The 25,852-nt window shown below is 40.4% G+C and overlaps 1 protein-coding gene across 1 annotated transcript; it reads right to left on the reverse strand.

Annotated features, from left to right (window-relative positions):
• Positions 1 to 785: 785 nt before the first annotated feature.
• Positions 786 to 25,755, reverse strand: gtpbp6 (GTP binding protein 6 (putative)). The gene is made up of 10 exons (XM_073044158.1): positions 24,938 to 25,755; positions 22,339 to 22,476; positions 20,917 to 20,987; positions 17,217 to 17,347; positions 16,316 to 16,386; positions 14,205 to 14,363; positions 11,391 to 11,599; positions 10,295 to 10,443; positions 7,129 to 7,281; positions 786 to 1,234 (listed from the first exon to the last, which is right to left on the reverse strand). Exons 1-10 carry the CDS (start codon positions 25,386 to 25,388, stop codon positions 1,111 to 1,113), a joined length of 1,656 nt encoding a protein of 551 aa, XP_072900259.1. The 5' UTR covers positions 25,389 to 25,755; the 3' UTR covers positions 786 to 1,110.
• Positions 25,756 to 25,852: the final 97 nt, after the last annotated feature.

Below are 25,852 nucleotides of genomic sequence, written 5' to 3' on the forward strand. Positions count from 1 at the left end.
GATCCTTGATCGGGTCCTTTTGAAGATGATCGGGTCCTGATGCAGAGTCTTGGCCTGAAATGTCGACTGTTTATTCCCCGCCATAGATGCTGAATTCCTCCAGTATTTTGTGTGTTGCTCCAGATTTCCAGCATCTGCAGAATCCCTTGTTTTTGCACTTTGTGAATGAATCTTACTTCTTCATAGTGTATACACAACTATTTGATGGAAGATTGGTCAGCTTTGTGAACTTTACTATCAAGGTCCACGACTGCTCCTGCTGCACACCATTTTCAGCTTTAAATGTTCATATTCATACAAGGAGCCATTTGGCCCATCAATGCCAGCTCCAGGGGCAATCTCATTTTGTCATTTCTTTCCCTCTAACTTATTCTTTCACTCTACCCTTGATTCTTCAATCACCCATCTACATGGGTGATAATTTATAGTCAATGAACCTACCAACCTGCATGTCTTTGGGATGTGGGGAGAAATCACATCACAGCGACACTCTGGGGTCAGGGTAACCATGAGCTAGCAACCCTACCTGCTGCACTAATACGCAGCTCTTCATGCTGTTCTGGAACAGAGATATTAGTCCACTACATTTCTCTAACCATGGGATTAAAACATTCCCATGTTGTAAAAATTATTAAAAACTTTAGCCCAACAAACAATCTGCTGGAGGAACTCAACTGGTCGAGCAGTGTCGGAGGGATGAAAGAAATTGCTGATGTTTCAGGTTTCTGCAATCCTGCATCAAATAGATTAGCCCCGAGTGGAATAAATAATGTTTCACTATTAGGTACTTTACAATATCTGTGATTTATTTATTGAACAAAATTTTGACTTATTTTTGAACCTCCCTTCTTTGCATGAGATAAAGGTTGTGCCTGTCTCTTGGAACTGATCAAAGACTGCTTAGAAAAAGCTATGAATACCTCCAGGACTTTGTTCCTGGGATCTTGCTGTGTGCAAGTTTTCCAACAGAACAATGATTCCTGCACCTCAGTGTAATTCTCCACATTTCTCAGTGAGGCAAGTAAGTACTTTTTAAAATATCCTCACCTACAAGAGGGCAGGCAAAAAATGGTAAAACCTCAGGGTACAAAAACAGCATTTACATTTCCTTCAATGTTGAAACAGCTTCCTGTATTTCCCATATGCAGAGTGACTGATGATAACAGTCACGTTGGCCAAACCATCTTCTGGCAAAACATCCACTTCCTGCACAGTGGCTTCCTTATGCAACCAGCTGAAAAGATGAAAAGCAACAGTGTTATAAGTCTGCATCTTTATCTGAGCATTTCCATCCAGTAATCCATTAGAAACCACTCCTTGTCCCCCTGAACAGACCCGCATTATTTCTGCAGTAGGACTTAAAAATGTTCACAGACAGGCTAGAACTTCAGTCATAGAACACTATCGCACAGAAACATGCCCTTCAGTTCATCTGGTCTGTGCCAGCCCATTAATCTGCCTAGTCCCATCAATCTGCACCCAGACCACAGCCCTTCATGCCCCTCCCATCCAAGTACCTGTCCAAATTTCTCTTAAATGTTGAATTTGACCCTGCATTCACCACTTGCTCTAGCAGCTCGTTCCACACTCTCACCACCCTCTGAGTGAAAAAGTTACCCCTCATGTTCCCCTTAAACGTTCTATCTTTCACCCTTAACCCATGACCTCTCATTCTAGTCTCACCCAACCTCAGTGGAAAATTCCTGCTTGCATTTACCCTCTCTATACCCCACATAATTTTGTATGCCTCTATCAAATCTTCTACGTTCTAGGGAATAAAGTTCTAAACTATTCAACCTTTCCCTAAAATTCAGGTTCTTAAGTCCCGGCAACATCCTTGTGAATTTTCTCTACACGTTTTCCATCTTACTTAGATCTTTTTTTGAAGGTAGATGACCAAAACTGCACATAATACACCAAATTAGGCCTCACTGATGTCTTATACAACTTCTACATAACATCCCAACTCCTGTATTATGAATGCCAATTTCTCAAGGACTTTTTACAACCTTATCTTCCTGTGACACCATTTTCAAGGTATTATGGATCTGTATTTCCAAATCCCTTTGATCTACCACACTCTTTGTCCTACCCTAGTTGGTCTTCACAAAGTGCAACTCTTCATATTTGTCTGCATTATATTCCATCTGCCATTTTTCAGCCCATTATTTCTAGCTGGTCTAGATCCCACTGCAAGCCTTGGTAAGTTTTCCTTGCTGTTCACTACACCTCAGTCTTGGTGTCATCCACTAATCCAGTTTACCACATTATTATCCAGATTGTTAATAAAGGTACAAGTAACAGTGAACCCAGCACCGATCTCTGTAGCATACCACTAGTCACAAGCCTCCAATGACAGAGGCTACTATCTACAACAACCATTCTCCAGCTTCTTCCGCAAAGCCAATGTTTAATCCAATTTACCACCTCATCCTGAATGCCAAGCAACTGAACCTTCTTGACCAACCTTCCATGCAGGATCTTGTCAAAGCCCTGCTAAAGTCTATGCAGACAACATCCACTGCCTTGTCTTCATCAACTTACCTGTAAAAATTCCTTGAAAAAAATCTTCGAATGTTTTGTCATGACTTACTATGCACAAAGCCATGTTGACTATCCCGAATCAGTATGCCTATTCAAATGCTCATATGATGTCAGGCTCACAGGCCTATAACTTCCCAGCTTATTCTTAGAGGCTTTCTTAAACAATGGAACAATATTAGCTATCCTCCAATTCTCCGGCATCTCATAAGTGGCTAAGGATGTTTTAAATATATGTTACAGCCCTTGCAATTTCTGCACTGGCCTCCCACAGGATTTAAGGGAACATATTATCAGGCCCTGGGGATTTATCCACCTTAATTTGCCTCAAGACAGTAAACACCACGTCCTTTCTAATCTGTATGGGGTGTATGACTTTGCAGCTGCATTGCCTCACATCTATAGATCAAAAATCCATTTAAGATCTCCCATCTCCATCAGCTCCACACACATTCTGATCTTCCAGAGGACCAATCTGGTCCCTTGCTATCCTTTTGCTTTTAATATATTAGCAGAAGTTCTTAGAATTCTCCTTAACCTTGTCATGCTTTCTTTTAGCCCTCCTGATTTCCTCTTGCATGTCTTATAATCCTCAAGTACCTCATTTCTACATACCTGCCATGCACCTCCTTTTCCTTAACCAGGGTCTTAATATCTTTTAAAAACCAATATTCCCTAAACCATTATTCTTGCTTCTTATTCTGACAGGAACATACAAACTCTGTACTCTCAAAATTTCACTTTTGAAGGCCTCCCACTTGCCAAGTACACCTTTGCCAGAAAATCACCTGTCCCAATCCACACTTGGCTAAATCCTTTCCGGTACCATCAAAATTGGCCTTTCTCCGACTTAGAATCTCAACGCGACAACCAGACCTATCCTTTTCCATAACTGTCTTGAAGCTAATGTCATTATCATTACTAGATGCAAAATGCTTCCATACACAAACTTCTGTTAGCTGCCCAGTCTCATTGCTTAATAGGAGAGCTAGTATTATATTCTCTCCATTTGGGACTTCTATGTACTGATTAAGAAATTTTTCCTGAACACATTTGACAAACTCTTCTCCAACCAGCCCTTTTACAGTATGGGAGTCCCAGTCAATATGTGGGAAGTTAAAATCACCTACTATCACAACCTTATGTTTCTTGCAACAGTCTGCAATTTCTCTACATAGTTACTCCTCTAAATCCCACAGACTGCTGGGTGGTCTGTAATATATCCCAGTAACATGGTCATACCTTTCTTATTCTTCAGTTCTGTCCATAAAGCCTCACTAGCTCTCCAGTCTGTCCTGTTAGAGCACTGCTGTGACATTTTCCCCAACTAGTAATGCCACACCTCCGCCTTTAATCCCTTCCGCTCTTTCATGTCTATAACAACGGAACCCCAGAACACTAAGCAATCATTCTTGCCCCTCCGTCAACCAAGTGTCACTAATAGCTACAGTGTTATAATTCCACATGCTGATCCTTACCCTAAACTCACCTGCCCTTCTTACAATTTCCCTTGCATTGAAATATACACAGTTTAAAACATTAGCTCCACCATGTTCATCCTTTAGACTCCTGATTTTGTATGTCGGCTTAACAACATCATTCACCACCACCATTCCACTATCTTTACTGGTGCTCAGGTTCCCAACCCCTGCAACTCTAGTTAAACCCACCCCCATGGGCAACATAGCAAAATTAATCCTCCTCCAGTTCAGGTACCAACCATCCCTTCTGTACAGGTCCCACCTTTCCTGGAAGAGAGCTCACAGATCCAAAGATCCGAAGGCCTCTCTCCTGCACCAATTCTTTAGCCACGTGTTAAAGTACAGAATAAATTTATTGTCAATGTACATATATGTCACCATATTCAAGCCTAATTCATTTTCTTGTGGGCATAATAAATCCAATGGCAACAGAATCAATGAAAGACTGCACCCAACAGAGCAGACAAACAACCAGTGTGCAAAATTCAACAAACTGTGCAAATACATAAGAAAAAAAAAATAATAATAATAATAATAAATAAGCAAGCAATAAATAGAGGACATGAGATGAAGAGTCCTTAAAAGCAAGCCCATAGGTCGTGGGAAGATTTCAGTGATGGGGCAAGTGAAGTTATCCCCTCTAGTTCAAGAACTTGACGGTTGAGGGGTAATAACTGTTCCTGTACCTGGTGAGCCCTGAGACTCCTGTACCTTCTTCTTGATTGCAGCTGCGAGAAGAGAGCATGACCTGGGTGATGGTATCCCTTATGATGGATACTGCTTTCTTTTGATAATGCTCCATGTAGATGTGCTCAGTGGTGGGAAGGGCTTTACCCATGATGGACTGGGTTGTATCTACCATTTTTTGTAGGATTTTCCATTCAAAGGCATTGTTAGTTTTCACATCAGGCTGTGATAGAGGCAGTCAATATACTCTCCACTAGACATCTATAGAGGTTTGTCAAAGTTTTAGTTGACATACCAAATCTTCACAAACTCCTAAGAGGTGCTGCTGTGCTTTCTTCATAATTGCACATACTTAACTGGGCCCAGAGTCGGTCTTCTGAAATGGTAACACCAAAGAATGAGGACTGGCTTGTGGACTTCCTGAAGTCAATAATCAGCTCCTTGATCTTGCTGATATTGGGTAAGAGGTTGTTGTTGTGGCACCACTCAGCCAGATTTTCAATCTCCCTCCTATATGCTGATTCATCATCACCCTTGATTTAGCCAATGAAAGTGGTGTTGTCAGCAAATTTAAACATGACATTGGAGCTGTGCTTAGCCACAGTTATAGTGTAAAGTGAGTAGAGCAGGGGTCTAAACTCACAGCCTTGTGGTGCACCTGTGCTGATGGAGATTGTGGAGGAGATATTGTTACCAGTCTGAACTGACTGGGGTCTGCAAGTGAGGAAATTGAGGATCCAATTGCACAACGAGGTATTAAAGCTTACTGATTAGTTCTGAGGGTAATGTCGAGCTGTAGTCGATAAGGAGCATCCTGATGTATGCACCTTTGCTGTCCAGGGTTCCACGGTTGACTGAAATGGCATCTGCTGCTGACCTGTTGCTCCAGTAGGCAAATTAGAGTAGATCCAAGTCGTTTCTCAGGCAGCAGTTGAAATGTTTCATCACCAACTTCTCAAAACACTTCATCACTGTGGATACAAGCGCTACTGGACAATAGTCATTGAGGCAGGTTACACGTTCTTCTTGGGCACCAGTATAATTGAAGCCTTCTTGAAGCAGGTAGGTACCTCAGACTTCAGAAGCGAGGGGTTACAAATCTCAGTGATTCAACCATCTTCCTACCTCTGGCCTCATTAGCAGGTGTAATGGGTGCAAACCTGAGATCACAACCCTGGAGGTCCTATCCTTTAACTTAGCATCTAACTCACTTCGCAGGACCTGGTCACCCATCCTACCCATGTCATTGGTACTGAGGTGGACCATGCCCTCTGGCTGCTCACCCTCCCACTTAAGAATGCTGTGGACTCAATCCAAGGTGTCCCTGACCCTGGCACCCGGGAGACAACAAAGCATCCAGGAGTTCGTTCTCATCCACAGAACCTCCTTTCTGTTCCCATATCCAACGAATCCCCTATCACTATGGCTCCCCTCTTCTCCGCCCTTTTCTTCTGAGCCAATGAGCCAGACTCAGTGCCAGAGACTTGACCACCATGGCTTTCTTGTGTTAGGTCATTCCCCTGAACAGGATCCAAAGTGGTATACCTCTTGTTGAGGGGAACAGTCACAGGGGTACTCTGCATTGGCTGCCTATCCCCTTTCGCCCTCCTGATGGTCACCCAGTTACCTGTGTCCTACCTGTGTAACTACCTCCCTCTATGTCCTACCTGATCAACCCCTTACCCTCCAAAATGATCTGGAGATCATCCAGTTCCAGCTCCAACTCCTGAACATGGTCTGTTAGAAGCTACAGCTGGATGCACTTCTTGCAGATGTAGTTGTCAAGGCCATGGAAGTCTCTCTGCCTTCCCACACCCTGCAAGAGGAACGTTCCAGTACTCTGTCTGGCATCCCCACTGCTCGAAATGTGCAATAAGAAAGACAAAATCATGAAAAAAAAACTAAACTCATTTTATTGGTCCTTGCAAAGTGCCGACTTACGTGCAATCCAATATCTCCTCGGGGACTGTGGTGTGCAAAATGTGCCGACTGCCCCCACTCAGTTCAAACACCCTCTATGTAATCCGGTGTCTCCTTGGGACTGCGGCGCATGAAATACGTCCTGCACCTCGGATGTAACTACTACCCTGTATATCCTGTCTTTCAACCCCTCAGCCTCCCGAATGATCTGGAGTTCATCCAGTTCCAGCTCCAACTCCTGAACATGATCTGTTAGATGCTGCAGAAGCTTCACCTTCAGTCACTTGTATTAAGTACACACTATGATAGTATGGCACTTCATAGTATCATACTATGATACTATAGTATCACTTTAAATACTTTAAATATCTGGTTCCACTGAATTCTGTTACCACATTCTACATTTAATACAAGTTACTGAGATTGAATTTCCACTCTGTTAACTTCTACTATGAAAAGAATTGAGACCTGTTCTAAAGACGTGTGATTTAATTTTTACCTCAGTTGAGGTCCAGCCAAATTTACTTCGATGGTGAGGATCAGCTTTCCTGTTGCCTGCAAAACCGCCTCCTCAATTTTCCTTTTCAGTTCATCTATACCGAGTCCATGAAGAGCTGAAACTGCAATGGCGTTTGGATCTGTTTGTTGATAGCTTAAGAAGAAAGGAAAAGAATTATCCTACAGAGTCTGAGAGGAAGCATGATTAACTAGATAACCTTAAACTTAAATAAGAAATCTGTACGACATCAATAAAGTCAAAAGTCCTCTTCATTAAGACTTATTGTCACTTCAACAGAAACTTAATAGAGCACTACTCACAAAATACTGTTACCTGTGGGAATGGGGGAATGGAAAGAAATGAAGAGAACACGATAGGAAAAAGGAAAAAGTGAGCTGGAGACATGCAAGAGTTAGTCAAGTCTTGATGAGAAATAATTTTTTTTAAAAAAAATCACTTTTATGACGGCATAGTACATTCTTTAATGAATGCATTCTTTGAACAAGGAGTGATTATTGTTTTGAGAATTTTGAAATTTGAGAAGGATAAGGGCAGATCAGAGGTGTCAGTGTTGCAGTTGAACAAAGGAGACTATGGAGCCATAAGGGAGGAGCTGGCCAAAGTTAACTGGACAGATATCCTAGCAGAAAAGACAGTGGAACAGCAATGGCAGGTATTCTTGGGAATAATGCACAAGGTGCAAAATCAGTTCATCCCCCGGAGAAGGAAGGATTCAAAAGGGGGAAAGGGGCCACAGTGGTTGACAAAGGAAGTCAGAGATTGCATAGCATTAAAAAAAAGGAAGAATGACAGAGCTAAGGTGAGTGGGAGGACAGATGATTGGGAAATTTTTAAGGAACAACAGAACTTAACTAAAAAGGCAATACGGGGAGAAAAAATGAGGTACGAACGCAAGCTAGCCAGGAATATAAAGGAGGATAGCAAAAGCTTTTTTTAGATAGAAGAAGATAGTTAAGAACAATGTTGGGCCCTTGAAGAATGAATTGGGTGAAATTGTTATGGGAATCAGAGAAATGGCAAAAGAATTTAATAAGTACTTTAGATCTGTCTTCACTAGGGAAGACACAAACAATCTCCCAGATGTATGGATGGGCCAAGGACATAGGGTAACAGAGGAAATGAAACAGATTGACATTAGGAAGGAAATGGTGATGAGTAGACTGATGGGACTGAAGGCTGACAAATCCCCAGGTCCAGATGGTCTGCATCCTAGGGTACTAAAGGAGGTGGCTCTGGAAATTGTGGATGCATTGGTAATCATTTTCCAATGTTCCTTAGATTCAGGATCAGTTCCTGAGGATTGGAGAATGGCTAATGTTATCCCACTTTTTAAGAAAGGAGGGAGGGAGAAAACAGAGAACTATCGTCCTGTCAGCCTAACATCAGTAGTGGGGAAGTTGCTAGAGTCCATTATTAAAGATGAAATAGTGGCATATCTAGATAGCAGTGATAGGATTGGGCCGTGCCAGCATGGATTTACCAAGGGCAAATCATGCTTGACTAATTTATTGGAGTTTTTCGAGGATGTAACCAGGAAGTTAGACAAGGGAGATCCAGTGGATGTAGTGTACCTCGATTTTCAGAAGGCATTTGATAAGGTCCCACATAGGAGATTGGTGGGTAAAATCAGAGCTTATGGCATTGGGGGGAAGATATTGACGTGGATAGAAAACTGGTTGGCAGATAGAAAGCAAAGGGTAACGGTGAATGGGTGTTTCTCGGAATGGCAGGTGGTGACTAGTGGGGTATCACAGGGCTTGGCATTGGGACCACAGCTGTTTACGATTTACATCAACGATTTAGATGAAGGCATTGAGAATAACATCAGCAAATTTGCTGATGATACTAAGCTGGGTGGCAGTGTGACATGTGATGAGGATGTTAGGAGAATTTAGGGTGACTTGGATAGGCTGAGTGAGTGGGCAGATGACGTTTAATGTGAATAAGTGTGAGGTTATCCACTTTTGGGAGTAAGAACAGGAAGGCAGATTATTATCTGAACGGTGTAGAGTTAGGTAAGGGAGAAATACAAAGAGATCTAGGGGTCCTTGTTCATCAGTCACTGAAGGTGAATGAGCAAGTGCAGCAGGCAGTGAAGAAGGCTAATGGAATGTTGGCCTTTATTACAAAGGGAATTGAGTACAAGAGCAAGGAAATCCTTTTGCATTTGTACAGGGCCCTGGTGAGACCACACCTGGTGTATTGTGTAAGTTTTGGTCTCCAGGGTTAAGGAAGGACATCCTGGCTGTAGAGGAAGTGCAGCGTAGATTCATAAGGTTAATTCCTGGGATGTCTGGACTGTCTTACGCAGAGAGGTTAGAGAGACTGGGCTTGTACATGCTGGAATTAAGGAGATTGAGAGGGGATCTGATTGCAACATATAAGATTATTAAGGGATTGGACAAGATAGAGGCAGGAAATATGTTCCAGATGCTGGGAGAGTCCAGTACCAGAGGGCATGGTTTGAAAATAAGGGGTAGGTCATTTAGGACAGAGTTAAGGAAAAACTTCTTCTCCCAGAGAGTTGTGGGGGTGTGGAATGCACTGCCTCGGAAGGCAGTGGAGGCCAATTCTCTGGATGCTTTCAAGAAGGAGCTAGATAGGTATCTTATGGATAGGGGAATCAAGGGATCTGGGGACAAGGCAGGAACTGGGTATTGATAGCAGATGATCAGCCATGATCTCAGAATGGCGGTGCAGGCTTGAAGGGCCAAATGGTCTACTTCTGCACCTATTGTCTATTGTCTATTATTCCTTGGAGACTATGGAGGGTCAATCTGCAACTGCGTGTTTGCCAGGCCCAGGATAAAAAAAATACTTACGACAATGCGGGATTTATTTGTCCCATGACTTGACGGTCTAAATGTCATCTTTCCATGCCACTGAACATATCTGTCTACCTGCACTGCACCTTTTTTGTAACTGCAACACTATCCTGCATTTTTTTGTTTTTAACTACCTTGGGTATGACATTATCTGTCCAGACAGAATACAAACAAAAGTTCTCACTGTGTCTCGGTATATGTGATATTAATATATCAAGACAAACTATAAGAAATTATGGGAGAGTATAAAAATAGTGAGAAATATGCCCTTTATGCATTATATATACTTATGGTATGCTGAACAACCACAATGTTCTTACCTGTCCACCAAATCAATTTTATTGTGGACCTCAATAATAGAATTTAGAAGTTGATTTGACAGCTGAAGATTCTTGAGAACGTTCAACACATTCACCTTCTGGTTGGTGGTTTCAGGGTGACTTATGTCTCTAACATGAACTATAATATCCTGGACAGAGAGAAGAGAACATTTTTATAAAACTAATCTTTTATATTAAATTGCATTCAAACATCATTGGAACAAAGGAAACTCATTTTTACTATTTATCATTTAACCATGGCTCTGAATGGCTTTATTAGATTCCCTCTCAATATTTTTATTCTATTGAAGAGTTCTCTCAAGTGGGTTTTCTATTACCTTGAAGCTCTTTTGAGCATTGTTGAACTTTTGAGATTTGTAAAGGGATGTAAAAGAAAGAAAGGTTAGGAAATCTTTACTCCAGATTATTACAGCTAGTTTAACGGTACCCACCTTGCGTTACTTGCCTTGATTATGGCCAAAGCTGACTCCGCTCTTATTTGAGATGTTATAATTGCATTTCTAGTGGGAGCTGCTCAGAAACAAGCTCAGTTTCACTGTTGTTTTCATTTGTTCATTATGTGCCATGTTGTATGACTTGGGCGATCGTGGTCTTTACCTGACCATCATTGTTCTTGGCAAATTTTTCATGGCCTTTTTCTGGGCCATGCCTTTACAAGATGGGTGACCACAGCCATTACCAGTGGTTGCAAAACCAGGACTTGTGATATGCACCATCTGCTCCCTGGCTTCATGTGACCTTGATCAGGGGGGTGGGGGGCGCTGCTAAGCAGGTGGTACACCTTGTCCAAGGGTAACCTTCAGGCTAGCAGAGGGAAGGAGTCCCTTATCCTTCCTTTGGAAGAGATGTACCTCCACTCCACCATTCACACCATTGTTTATCCATTTCTAAACCAGGCACCATGTCAACTTGCCTGAAAGAAAAGCTGGGCTTTTCCTGCTGGTATGATTCAGCTCAGAATTAATTACTTGAGCTAAAACACAGAAAGTTACATTCCATGGCTCCTAACAATATCAGGTATATGCACAGAGAAAACATGTGACAAAAACATTTAAGTTTAGAATATCAAACTTACTGAATGTGCCACATCCTCTAGAGTTGCTGAAAAGGATCCAATTAAGTTGTGGGGAAGTTGAGAGAGAAATCCAATGGTATCAACATAAAGGATTGTCATACGACTTGGAGTCAAGCCAGCATGAGTGGTAACATCAAGCGTAGCAAACAGCTGATCTCTGGGGTGAAGTCTTAAGTCTCCAGTCAAACTTTTGATCAGGGTGGTTTTGCCTGTATTGAAATGTGAAAGACACCAGGATTAAAACATATTCCATAGCCAAGAAAACAGGTTTTACTTATAAGCCTGACAATGCTTTACAAAATCACCCATTAAAAGTTCAATTATTGTTAACTGTGCTAAAAAATTCCCAATGTAATTAACAGTTGTCAAAACCTATGGACTCACCTTCAAGAATTCTACAACTCTCAGTATTATTGTTCTCAGTATTATTTATTAACTTAGTTATTTATTGTTTTCTTTTGCATTTGCATAGTTTGTCTTTGCACTTTGGTTGTCTGTCAGTCTTTTTGAGTAGTTTTTCAATGATTCTACTGTATTTATTTGTTACTGTGAATGCCTCCAAGAAAATATATCTCAGAGAGGTATATATTGACATATACATACATTGATAATAAATTTACTTCGAACTTTGAACACATCTTCATCTTGTTCTGAAACATCGACTGTTTATTTCCCTCGATAGATGCTGCCTGATTTGATGAGTTCCTCCAGCATTTTGTGTGTGTTGCTCAAGATTTCTAGCAACTGCAAATCACTTGTGTTTGTAATTAACAATAATGCAGAACTTATAACATGTAAAATACCCAAACGTTTTTCACTTTCTTTGTTTAATGAAGTAGAACTACTTTCATTTTAATTACTTGGAAGAGCTTACTGTAGATACATAGAAGGAGGCCATTTGGCCCAATGGATTCCTGTCCACTCTCAGTTTATAAGGATATAGCTTTCTTCATTCACAAATATTAATTAATATAAGTGTAATGTCCTGGTTAAGATTCTTAATGCTATGCTGCAGGTATTTTATTTTAGCAGTTCTGTAAGAGCAGTCTTTACTGCTCTCAGCTTGTTTGGGTTTGAGTTGAGATAAGAAGCTTTGTCATTCAACTTAGGAATGTGGTGTCAGCCAATCAGGATGGTGGATTTGGGAGGAGGTTCTAGAGGACGCAGGCAAAGAAGTCTTGGTTGGTGTGTGCTGGAAGTAAACAGGGTGATAAAGGATGCTTTGTGTAGATGAATGGCTTCAAGAAGAACAAATTCTCCCATGGGAGATCTGTTTGTTTGAGATGGTTTTCGAGCGACGTTCGGAAGGTGGTGTGTGTTTTCACACAGGCCCAGCGTGTGAGTGACAGACAAGTTTAAGATGAGCTCTAACTTAAGTGCACATTTGACAGTTTAAGAGTAATGGGCCCTTTTAGTTTTTTTTTCTTTCTTTCATTTAATAACTGTTTGCTTAAATTAACATTCTTAAATATACTTTTAATTGTATGCCATGTACGATCTGTTACTTCTTACCAGGGGCAGTAACTCACAAAGAATGCACACAGACCGGGGTTTGGGTGGGCAAGACATCCCAACCTCACAGATTTGGCAGGACAGAAGTTGTATACATCCTAGATGTACAAAGTTGTGGAATCCAGTGAGGGGCTCAAGCCGGTTTTCCAGAGACACCCAGCATAAGGGGGTTTCATAAGCAATCAGAATCTGGTTTAATATCACTGGCTTATGTTGTGAAATTGGTTATGCGGCAGCAATACACTGCAATATATAATAAAAATTGTAAATTACAGTATATATATTAAATTAAACAAGTAGTGCAAAAACAGACATTAAAAAGTAGTGAGGTAGTGTTCATGGGTTCAATGTGCATTCAGAAATCTGATGGCAGAGGGGAAGAAGCTGTCCTGAATCGCTGAGTGTGTGTCTTCAGGCTCCTGTACCTCCTACCTGATGGAAGCTATGAGAAGAGGGCATGCCCTAGGCATTGAGAGTCCTTAATGTGGATGCTGCCTTTCTAAGCTATTGCTCTTTAAAGATGTCCTGGATGCCGGGGAGGCTAGTGCCCATGGTGGAGCTGACCGAGTTTACAACTTACTGCGGTGTATTTCAATCCTGTACAGTGGCACCTTCGTAACAGATGGTGATGCAGCCAGTTAGATTGCTCTCCACGGTAAATCTGCAGAAGTTTTTGAGTGTCTTTGGTGACACCTCCAAGAGGACCACAACCTTGTTGTGGTTTGGAGGCTTGTGTGCCACAATGACCCAGACAGCTATGTTGGCTGGGGTCAGGATTTTATGCTTTGGCTCTTGGTAGAGTCACCAATGCCAAACAGGTCAAAGGGTAGAGGCCAGACTAAGAGTGGCCTACCGGTCCTCAAGGTTTGGCTGTTCAGCTCAGCGCCAATAACCCTGACTGGTAAAACAAAATTGTTATAGAAACAGCAATGAAGAACCCTTTTACACCTCAGTGTGATGGTATTCCTGAGTCTCCACCCGGGACTTGCATGTCTGACAGTAGTGAAAATTGAGAGGAAGCTATTAACTTGATGAAGGAAACCCTGAACATCGTCTGAGATGGAGACCTTCATTGCTGCCCTAAACGCCAGTGGCATAGCGAGCAGTAAGTAAATTTGGTGACATGCCAAGTCTCCTCAAATTTCTGATGAAATATAGCTGCAGTTGTGCCTTATTTGTAACTGCATCAATATGTTGGGCCCAATGTTTACTTGCATAATTTTATTTTGTTTGAGTAAAGACCAGAGGAAAACGTATCCCCTTGGAGTTCTACTGATTTTTTTAGCCGAATATAGAACTCACCACAATTAGTGTAGCCCATGACAGATATAACTGGGAACTCTCTGCGCTTTCGTTGAGCTCTCAACAGTTGCCGTTTTCGTCTTAGCTTCTCCAAGGCTGCTCTAATCTTCAGTTCCCTCTCCTTGAGGAGGCGCTGCTGAACCTCCATGAAGGTCTCACCTGGAAAATGGTAACTGCATTAACTTGTATGAACCATAACAGCACAAAAAATAGAAGCAGAACACTATTTGGCCCCTAGTGCCTGCACCACCATTCAGTAACATTATGGCTGATCTTTTATATTGGCACAACTTCTCTGCAGTAACCACACTCTGTCTATACTGTTTTCGTAAGGCAGCCAACATAATCAAAGACCCCTCCCACCCTGAATATTCTCTTTTCTCCCTCTCCTATTGGGCAGAAGATACAAAAATCTGAAAGAATACACCACCAGATCAAGGTCAGCTTCATCCCACTACTGTTGGACTATATGAATGGACCTCTTGTACTGTAAAATGGATTCTTAACCTCATAATCTACCTCTTCATGGTCTTATTGTTTGCCTGCACTGCACTCTCTCCGTAACTGTAGCACTATATTCTGCACTGTTATTCCTGTTCCCTTGTACTAACTCAATGTACTGATCTGATGTGATGAAGTGATTTGTATGGTTGGCCCTGGGAGGAACGCTGTTTCATTCAGCTGCATACACGTGCATGGTTGAATGACAATTGAATTTGAACATGAACTTGGATGGCAAGCAAATCAAAGTTTTTCACTGTACCTCAGTACACAGGACAACAATAAACCAATTTACTAATGGTGCAGTGGGTAATGCTGTTGCCTCTATTCCAGCAACTGGGTTTCACACACACTCAATGTTTCAGGAGCAGTGTCTTCCCCTCCACCATCAGATTTCTGAATGGACAATGAACCCTTAAACACTGCCTCAGTACTTTTTCTCTCTTTTTGCACTACTTATTCAAAAATAATTTTCTTTTTTAATATTGCTTCTTATCGTAAGCTATAATTTTATTACTATGTATCGCAATGTACTACTACCACAAAACAAATTTCACGACATATGCCAGTGATATTAGACCTGATTCTGATTTTAGTGTTGGTTGTGTGGAGTTTGCAAGGTTTCTCTGGAAATGCATGGATTCCCCTGGGTACCATGTTTCCTCTCACATTCCAAATACGAGCTGGCTAGCAAACTAATTAGTTGCTTCAAACTATTCCTGGTGTAGGTGAGTGGTATGAATTGATCGGTATGTGAACGAAAATAGGCTAGAAGGAAATATATGGGTGAGTGAGACGGACAGAAATGCAGAGACTTGATGGGTAAAATGGCTTCCTATATTGTTAAAAAATGAAAATATGACAATGGCATATCCTCTAATATCCTTAAATCAGAAAGATTATTAATTTCTGCTTCAGTACTGTAAGATCTGTAGGGTCATAAATTCCACTGCTTCATTACTGAAAGTTTTTTTCTCATCTTGGTCTTGAATGTCTGGCCTGCTGTGAGGCTGTGACCCTTGGTTCTCGATGTCCTAATGTGAGAAACAGTAAAATCAACATCTACCTGTAGGAACTCTGCATGTTGTAATAAGATCAACTCTCAGTCTTCAAGAAAGTACAGGCTCAGTTTGCTTAATCTCTCCAATAATGATAAAACTGTCATCTCAGTAACCAATCTGGGAACCCTTGCTGTACGTCCACTTTTACAAGTATATCATTCTTTAGGTAGGAAACCAAGCTTTACTTATTATAGATGCAGTCTTTCCAGGATACCATATATTTGGAAGATGACCTCTTCACTCTTATTATCAAACTCTCTTTCAACAAATGCCAACGCATAATTTTCCTTCCTATGACCTCAGATTCAGATTCATTTATTTATCACATGCACATGGAAACATTCAGTGAAATGTGTCATTTGCATTAATGACCAGCACAACCTAAGGATAAGTTGGGGACAGCTTGCAAGCTTCACCACATGTGCTGGTGCCACATAGCACACACACGGTGTTCAACAGAGCAACACAGAACACACCAAGCAACAAAAACGATGAGATAATTGGTAATTAACCTCACAGACAGAAGTCATGCAAGAGCTGAAATATTACCTGACCCCATGATATACCTGGATCCACCACCTTGTTGGTCTAAATGGGCCAATTCATTTCTCAACTGGGACCTGCCAAATAAAGGCAAAACAATGGAGAACCAAAGACTGGAGATGCAGGAATCCAGAGCAACCAACAATAGAACAAAACAGCACAGAAACAGGACCTTTGGCCCATCCAGTCTGTGCCTAATGTGCTGGGTCAAACAGAGTCTCGGGGTAGGGGGGGCAAACTTGTTGATGTTGCATCAGGAGCACGATCTAAGATCATGATCAAAACATTGATAATTCCTTTCTCTCTACTGATACTGCACAACTCACAATGTTCCCCTAGCAAGACTGTTTGTTGCTCCAAAAGAAATGAAATATTTAATTAAAAACAGCAAAGGCGTTCTTAACAGAAGTGGCTAGTACATGTACAAGTCTGGCTAGTGTCTACTATCGAAGAATTTTGCAAAAATTAAAAAATTATATTTAAATAGAAAAAATAAATTAAATACTATTTCACTGCATAATTTAATTGTGTAACAACTCTTTTTTATATGTGCAACTCCTTCCTCTTAAGCAGTCCACTAGGATTGTGGCTGACTGGCATCCACTCTTAATACATGTGATTTGAGATGGCAAATGAGGTGATTAAGAGAACTGAATGAAATTGAATGCTTCGTACTTTGTGAATAAATGTTGCATTGGGGTTTTCCCAGCAGTTTACAGATAACAAGAAAATTTTACAGAGATTCGTACTTCCTTATCAAATATGACACCAAGGTGTGATTTCCCTTGGGGGTGTGGGTGAAGAGTGAGGGGGGAGGGGGAGAGGATGATGGGTGAGGGGGTATAGGGGTAAGAGGGGAGTGTGGGTTGATGGGAGAGGGAGAGAGATGCGGCAACACAACTCTTACCTCAGGTAAGGGATCTCAGCGAGTGCTAACTGCAGTTTGGCTTCTTTGGTACGAGCATTGCAATGGAAGATATGAAGGACGATGGAATACCGGTCAAAAACTTTAACACCCCAAGTAGACTCCAACTCTTTCTAAAATATACAGACATAAATATCTTATCAATTCTCCTTCTCCAGAGAATAAATTGTGTAATGAAATGATAAATAAGCATAATGCAGCAAATAACACACACAAAATGCTGGTGGAACACAGCAGGCCAGGCAGCATCTATAAGGAGAAGCACTGTCGACGTTTCGGGCCGAGACCCTTCGTCAGGACTGCAGCAAATGATTATTTTTAAAAGTTTGATGATTCTTGTTTAATATTGGAACAAAAATAATGAACAATATCAAAAGCAAACCTAAATCTATCGTCTAAAATTCTCACAGGTCTGCAGCTAGAATTGAAAAAAATTCTTCTTTTAATAGGTATATAATTAATTCTTATTTTCTGTTCACAAAAATATAAAAGCCTTGACATGAAACAAACATCAAAGAAATTACTGTATATCATAATGGAAGAAAGAAAGATTAGCTTTATTTAAGACTGTAAGACATAGCAGCAGAGTTAGGCCCTTCAGCCCACTGAGCCCGCTCCACTATTTCATCATGGCTGATCCTAGATCCCATTCAACCTCATACACCTACCCTCTCACCATATCCTTTGATAGCCCGACCAATAGGAATCAATCAACTTCCACTTTAAATATACCCACGGACTTGGCCTCCACTGCAGTCTATGGCAGAGCTTTCCACACATTCATCACACTTTGCCTTAAAAAAATTCCTCCTTCCTTCTGTTCTAAAAGATCATCCCTCAATTTGAGGTTGTGCTCTTACATATCACATGTATGTCAAAACATAAGTGTTATGCATTGTTGTGAGTCAATGACTGACACAGTCTGATGTGTGATGGGTGCAGCCTGCAAATGTTACCACGTTTCTGGCACCAACAAAGCATGAGCATAACTGACAATGCAAAAGTCTTCTATAACTCGGGTGCCCAGGGCTTTTGCACTGTACTGTAGTAATTTTACGTACAGCTGCCCTGCTACTGCAAAAAAAACCATATTTCATGACATATGTGAGTGATGATAAACCTGATTCTGATATGGGTTTCTTTTGTGGACTGAGAATGGGAAGGGGGCTGGGAGAAGGGAATCACAGTTGGGAAAAAGGGAAGGGAAAAGGGAGGGAGTGGAAAGCACCAGACAGACATTCTGTAACAATTAATAAACCAATTGTTTGGAATCAAATGACCTTACCTGGTGTCTCAGGACTGGGTGTGTCTGTATTCCTTCTCTGCCACCTATTCCCCCCCTCCCCCCCTCTGTGGTGCTTCACCCTTGCCATTCCCAACATCCTTTGCTCCCGCCAGATTTACAAAGTTGTTCTCCACTCCACGTTGACAAATATAGTAATGTGCAAAAGTCTTAGGCATCTAGGTATATATATTGTCAACAGTTTTGGGCCTCTTATCTCAGAAAGGATGTATTGTCATTGGAGAGAGTCTAGAGGAGGTTCAGGAGGATTACTCCAGGAATGAAGGAGTTAACATAGGAGTATTTGGCAGCTTTGGGACTGTGGTCACTGGAATTTAGAAGAATGTGTGGGGATCTCAATGAAACCTACCAAGTGTTGAAATGACTAGATAAGATGGATGTGGAGAGGATGTTTCCTCAGGTGGGGGTAACCAGAATTAGAGGGTACAGCCTCAATACTGATGGGTGACCTTTTAGAACAGAAGCAAGGAGGAATTTTTTTAGCCAAAGGGTAGTGAACTTGTGGAATGTTCTGCCAGACTGTGGTGGAGGCCATGTCAGTGGGTAAATTCAAAGCAGAAGTTGATAGATTGCTGATTGGTTGGGGCATGGTGAGAGGGCAGTTGTATGGGGTTGAATGGGATCTGGGATCAGCCATGATGAAATGACGGAGAAGTCTTGATGGGATGAATGGCCTAATTCTGCTCCTATGTCTTATGGCCTTGTACATGTGCCTAAGATTTTTGTATAGAACTGTACATTTTTGGAAGGTGGGAGGAAACTGGAACACTCAGAGGAATGCCACATGGTAATGGGGAGAACGTACAAACTCTTTAGAAACAGCAACAGGACTTGAACCTGATCTTACAGCATTATGCTAACCACTGAAAGTTTCTGTATGGCCTTCTACAAATGTAAGTTAGTATTGTATTGAATTGATTTTATTTGAATTGGATACATTGCATGTTTTCTAGAATGAAATACTCCAATAAATAAATAATTTTTAAGATTTAAAGAATTTATATCTTCCTTTACAAGTTTCTCCGGCAGGCTCCAGCTAACAATGCAGGTTTTGTAGACCACTTTCCAGTATCTTCACTGAGTGTGACTTGGCTAGTGAGAGCACTCTCAGTCTATTTGGCTTTGGGATACATCACAACTAGAGCAGCTAATATACTCATTAAATGATCAGGAGCATTTGCTTTTTAGTGTCTGGGGATTACAGGATCAGATTCTGAGCAGGAAGCATAAATTACCTTAAATCCAATGAAGGCAATCCAGCTAAGTTACTATAGTAGGAAAGTCAGATCTATAACATTCTTACTTAGTAAACTCAGTTTTACACTCAGAATACTGAGAACAGAACAAAACAATATAGCACAGGAGCAGGCCCTTCGCCCCACAAACTTGTGCCAAACTAATTAAATCAGTAAGCTAATGCCCAACTAAACTAATCCCTTCTGTCTACACAATGCCACATTCCTCTATTCCCAATGTATTCATGTGCCTGTCTAAAACACTCCTAACCACCTCTATTTTATTTTCCTCTGCCACTCAGGGGGAATGTGCAGATTCCACATACACACACACACACCTACACCTGGGTCTCTGCAGCTTCAATATTATGAACTATTTTCTAACATACAATAGTGCTTCTGTGTAAGTATCACAGATCTGACATATTAAGCTCTTCACTCATGATACGCAAATTAACAGCCTCTGCTGGTGCAATAATACCACCAAAACTCTGTAAACTGTTACTGAGTATTAGGGATCATGGAGATGATACCTATATATTCCAGGACAATTTAAGATATGGACAAATGCATGGGCACACTATCATCATCAGTTTCCCCTCCCAGCTATACACCAACTTAATTACATGCTGGTCCTTCACTGGTACTGAGTCTAAATTCTGAAACACACTCCTCTTCAGCACCAAGGTGTACCAGAAGTGCTGCGGTTGTTTTAGAAGTTCGATAGCCAGGCTCTTAAGGGCTATTAGGAATGGGTAATAGATACTTAACAGACATGAACAACATTTTAAAGACATTTGAACAGATACATGGATACGAAAGTTTCCCAACCTAGAGTCCATGGACCCCTTGGTTAACGGCAGTGGTCTAGGGCATAAAAAAGGTTGTGAAACCTTGCTTTAGAGGGATACAGGTTAAATGTGGGCAAATGGGCCTAGCTTAGCCAGCATATGCCAGTTAAGCCAAAGAGCCTATTTCTGTGCTGTATAACCCTGTGGCTCTAGATGTTCATATTCCCAAAAAGGTAAATTAAAAATAACTTTTATCCTTGTGATTGTCCTAGTTCTTGCTGTCAGCTATTTAACATGTAACACATCACGATCAATTCTTTCTTAATGCATTCTGCTCATGTGAAGCTCTTTACCTCCGATATTGCAGACAGTCTTTCAACATTCATAAATACTGCAGTAACTTGTGGCATCCCTTTAATTATTTCTGTAAAACAATTGTACTTAAATTAAATTGCTTATAATTCCATTACTGGAGCAGTTAATCTTCAAAATTATTATTAAGCAATTGTTTTCAGGTGTCTTGAGTTTATAAAATAAAAGCTGATAAAGATACAAGGCTTCTACTACAACAAAGGATCGCCAAAGTAGCTTGATCATATAATAGTACAATAACTACACAAACTTGCTAGTGTTCCAATAAAAGTTTCTTAAAGTTGAATGGCAACCTACAGCAAATTCATAAAACTAAGTTTTATTGGTTAGTATTATTTTTAATGCACTGATGAAGTTCAGTGAGACACTTGAAATTTAAATGGTTAACTACCAGAAAAGGCAGTGTAAAGATATTAACTAGATATCAGTATCATTTTCAGTCATATTTTCAAAATATGATATCTAGACTTTTTAAAAAACTTTTTTATTGTGTTTTCAAATAGTTACAGAATAAAAGTGTGTGAAAAAGAAAATATGTGTTACCCATCCCCCCTCCCCTTAACCCCTCCCCCCTAACATCCCTATAGAAAAAAAGAAAGAAAGAAAGAAAAAAAAGGAATGCCTGGATATTGGAGGATCCCCACATGCTCCATGGAGTTCGTAATAACTTTAGTATATATATTTATTTATTTCCCCAAGTAACCAATTATTTCATCTTCGGAGCACCTATATATTTAATCCTATCTTTTGTAAATAAGGGCGCCAAATTTTCAAAAATGTTTCATATTTATCTCTTAAATTATAAGTAATTTTTTCAAGTGGAATACAGCCATAAATTTCTTTCTTACAACGATCTATACTTAAATATGTATCCGATTTCCAAGTAACTGCAATAGCTTTTTTGGCTACTGCCAATGCAATTTTTATAAATTCTTTCTGATATTTATTCAATTTGGATATTGGTTTTATCCCTTCAATATCACCTAGTAAAAGTAATATTGGATTATGTGGAAGTTGTATTCCAATAACTTGTTCCAATAAAACTCTTAAATTTGTCCAAAAAGGTTGAATTTTAGAACAAGACCAAGTAGAATGTAAAAAAGTACCAATTTTGTATGTATAATTTGATTCAAAAACAGGCAATTAAACAAGGAGTCCATAAGTCAAGACAAAAATGGGAAAGTGATTTGAATATTAAAATTGAAGAAAAAAATTGGTCAAGACTATGTCTTGAGAGTATGACAAATACAATAAATGTCCGATTAAGATTAGTGCAATACAATTTTTTACATCAATTATATATGACACCACAAAAAATAAATAAATTAAATCCAAATTTATCTGATCAGTGTTTCCGATGTAACCAAGAAATTGATATTTAGACTTTTTAAATAAGTTTTTACCTGTAAGAGTCTCAAAATTGCCTTTGCCAAAAACTAGTTTGTTATCTGGATTTTTTGTAGAAAGGATGAGTTTATCAACAACCTGCCAGTTGGGCAAAGTATTTACAAGAGCAACTGCTTCGGCCATTTGAAGTTCACCTTGTGAAAGAAGAAAGGAAGAATGAGATAATCTCAAATTAACAGTGCAAATAAAACAATGCACAATCGCATCTGGTCTGGAGTAGTTTAATCCTGCAACAAGGCACCAGACGGCCGATGAACAGAGCCTATTCATATAACAGTGTGAAAATAATGTTAAACCAATGCATATGCAAACAACTAACAAGAATGAAAGAAGAAAAAAAAGCGTAAACCAAGAATATCTTAAATCTTGAAATACAGAAGAACTGCACTGGGGAGATTGTGTAACAAGACTAAATTTCAACATTGATGCAGCCTATCAACACATTCAGATACAAAGGATTAGAGCATAGTTATTGAATGATCTAGATAATTTGGTTTAAGAGTCTGAGAAAAGAAGGCATGCTAATACCTCTACTTTCTTAGAAGCTCGTTTACATTTGGCATGTAACCACAGGCTTTGATGGGATAAAACAGAACTAGATTGCACGTGCAAGAACTATGATGACTATATTATAATTATGATCCAACAAATTCAACAGAGAATTTAGGACGAACATCTGCACAAACAGTGGCAAGATTGTGGAACTCACAAACAGAAGGAGGTAACAGCAGGCATATATTGTAAGGGATAAAATTAATGAACTATGTTATTGAGGATAGATATGAAGATTAGAGGATAAAAACGTTCACATACACATGGTGTTGAAAAGACTCGATATGAGCAAGTGAATTAGGGCAGGAAAATGTCACTCAGTCATCTGAGCATCATCATCATCATTACGTACAGTGTTGTATGACGTGGATATTCATGGTCTTTGACCATGATTGTGCTTGCCACATTCTTCTACAGAAGTGGTTTGCCACTGCCTTCTTCTGGGCAGTGTCTTTACAAGACGGGTGACCCCTGCCATTATTAATACTCTTCAGAGATTGTTTGCCTGGCGTCAGTGGTTGTGATGTGCACCAGCTGTTCGTACGACCATCCAACAACTGCTCACATAACCTGGATCAGGGGCTAAGCAGGTGCTACACCTTGCCCAAGGGTGACCCGCAGGCTAGCGGAGGGAAGGAGACCTTACACCTCTTTGGTAGAGACATATCTTCACCCTACTACCCACTATTTAGTAATGTTCATAGCTGATCGGCTTGTAATCTCACCTCCATATTTCTGAATATCCACTACAACTTTTCACCCCCTGTTTATTCAGAACATATCACTGCCTTGAAAGTATCTGAAGGTTCTTTCTGCTGTGCTTTCAGGAAGAAGTTCCAAAGACTTACCATCACATGGAAAAATCAATCTCACCCACAGTCCAAGGATGTACCAGTAGTTAAGTTAATTGGTCATAGTAAATTGTCCTGTGATTTGGCTAGGATTAAATCGGGGGAAATACTCGGCAGTGTGGCCCGAAGGGTTGGAAGGGCCTATTCTGTGCTGTACCTCAAGAATGAATGAACAAATAAAGTTGCCCTCAGGACTAAGTTCCCTCTCACTCTTCCAAACCATTAGATATGTCTAACCTGTCCAGTCTTTCCTCATTCCAGGTACAGGTTTAAAAAGACTTTTTCTGAACTCCTTCCAACACATTAACACATGAAGAAAGTGACTGATTTGTGCACAGACCACCATTACCAATCATACCAATGCTCTAAATAACTGAAGCAAATCATCCCAACTTGTGTATTCAATTCCCCTGGTAATAAAGATTAAACTTCTACTGCTTTTCTAATTAATTACTGCACTAATCTTTTGCAAATTATTCAGAAGGAGACCCAGATCTCTCTACATCTCTACTGCAATATTTTACCAGTTACATAATCTGAACTAATGTTCATTTTCCTATCCAAGTGTACAGTTCCACATTTTCCCACATGGTATTCCATTTGCCAGATCTTTTCCCACTCACTTAACTTGGATCTCTTGGTTGTCTCCGTATGTCCTCACCACCACTTGCTTTTCTCCAAGTGTCTGTGTTAACATCAAATTTAGTAACCATGCCATTAGTACACCCATCCAAGTCATTTAAACAGACTGTAGAAAATTCTGGCCCTACCATCAATCTCAGTGGAATACTACTCATTATATTTTGCCAGCGAGAAAAAGAGACATTTATGCCTCATCTTTATTCCCCATTAGCCAGTCAATTTTCATAACGCAAACACGAGGAAGTCTGCAGATGCTGGAAATTCAAGCAACACACACAAAATGCCGGTGGAGCGGAACAGGCCAGGCAGCATCTATAGGAAGAAGTACAGTCAACGTTTCGGGCCAAGACCCTTTGTCAGTCAGCTGTATTTCTTCCTGTAGATGCTGCCTGGCCGACTGCATTCAACCAACATTTTGTGTGTGTAGCCAATTTTCAGTGTGTGATACTATGTTAAATTTTATTTTCCACTGCAAATTTAATTCAGCACCTTACTGAATACTAGTATACACCACTGAAACATATTTTATATTAGTTAGTAACAAGTTTACCTGTTGTGAGATGTTGTTTCTTTGCTCCCCACTTAACATTTGGATGAACAACAAATACTCTGTGCCCTCCTTCAGAAGGAGCAAATGCTTGTCCCTGAAGAAGTTCTTCATATTCACTCTCTTCTATTTCACAGTCCAGTTCCGTTATCACCTCATCATCCCCACCACCTTGCTTTTCACTTCTTGATTTCCTATTGCAAGTATCTTTCGTGCTTTTTGAATTACTCTGACTTGTGGCAAAACACCTCACAGAGTTCCATGATAAATTTCGGGGGCAGAGATTTTTCAATAAATTAATAGGGACATTTTTGTTCATCAGAACCAGTTTTGGCTGGTAAAACAGCAAGTCTGATATCCTCCTACAAGTTAGGGTTGAACATAATTTCAAAGAGTAGAGTCTGTTCAGGAGATGTGGTAAAGGCATTTTCGAGATATTCCTTAGCAATCCCATGGCTGCAAGAATCACTTGGACACCAAGGTTAACAGGCTGAAGTTTCCAAAACCACGTGCTGATGACATCTTTATGGCAGGTAATTAACAGCCATAACAAAAATTAACAGCAAAATAACTCTCTAGAACCAAACCTAAACGCCAGGAAACTCGGCAGCTTTTGACAACCAGAAATTGCTCCTGGAGCCTTCAGAGGTATAATCTCCGTCCCCAATTCTAATCTGTAGCGTTTATTTCAATATATCTTTATCACACCCTGATCAGCCCACACACAAAAAAAACTTCAGCTGTCTGGCACGAACTAAGTTTGATTCCAAACATTTCAGTAACACAGTCATCCACATCGGTTTGGCTCCTCACTGTTCTGGTTTCCTCGGCCGGAACGATTAAACTGGGACACCCAAACAGACCCGTGCGATTATAATATGCGATTTTTTGAAGGACAATCTTAAAGCATTTAGTCAT

The sequence above is a fragment of the Hemitrygon akajei genome, chromosome 4 (assembly GCF_048418815.1).
Source record: "Hemitrygon akajei chromosome 4, sHemAka1.3, whole genome shotgun sequence".
NCBI lineage: Eukaryota > Metazoa > Chordata > Chondrichthyes > Myliobatiformes > Dasyatidae > Hemitrygon > Hemitrygon akajei.

Bases quoted from the DNA above. Each gene is read 5' to 3' on its own strand.
- gtpbp6 (XM_073044158.1), bottom strand. From the start codon at position 25,388: ATGGGATTGCTAAGGAATATCTCGAAAATGCCTTTACCACATCTCCTG. The intron at 17,348-20,916 runs GTAAAGAGCTTC...TGTATATTTTAG, and splicing joins GACTGTCTGCAATATCGGAG to AAAGAGTTGGAGTCTACTTG. The intron at 7,282-10,294 runs GTAAGAACATTG...TTTCTTCTTAAG, and splicing joins AAAATTGATTTGGTGGACAG to CTATCAACAAACAGATCCAA.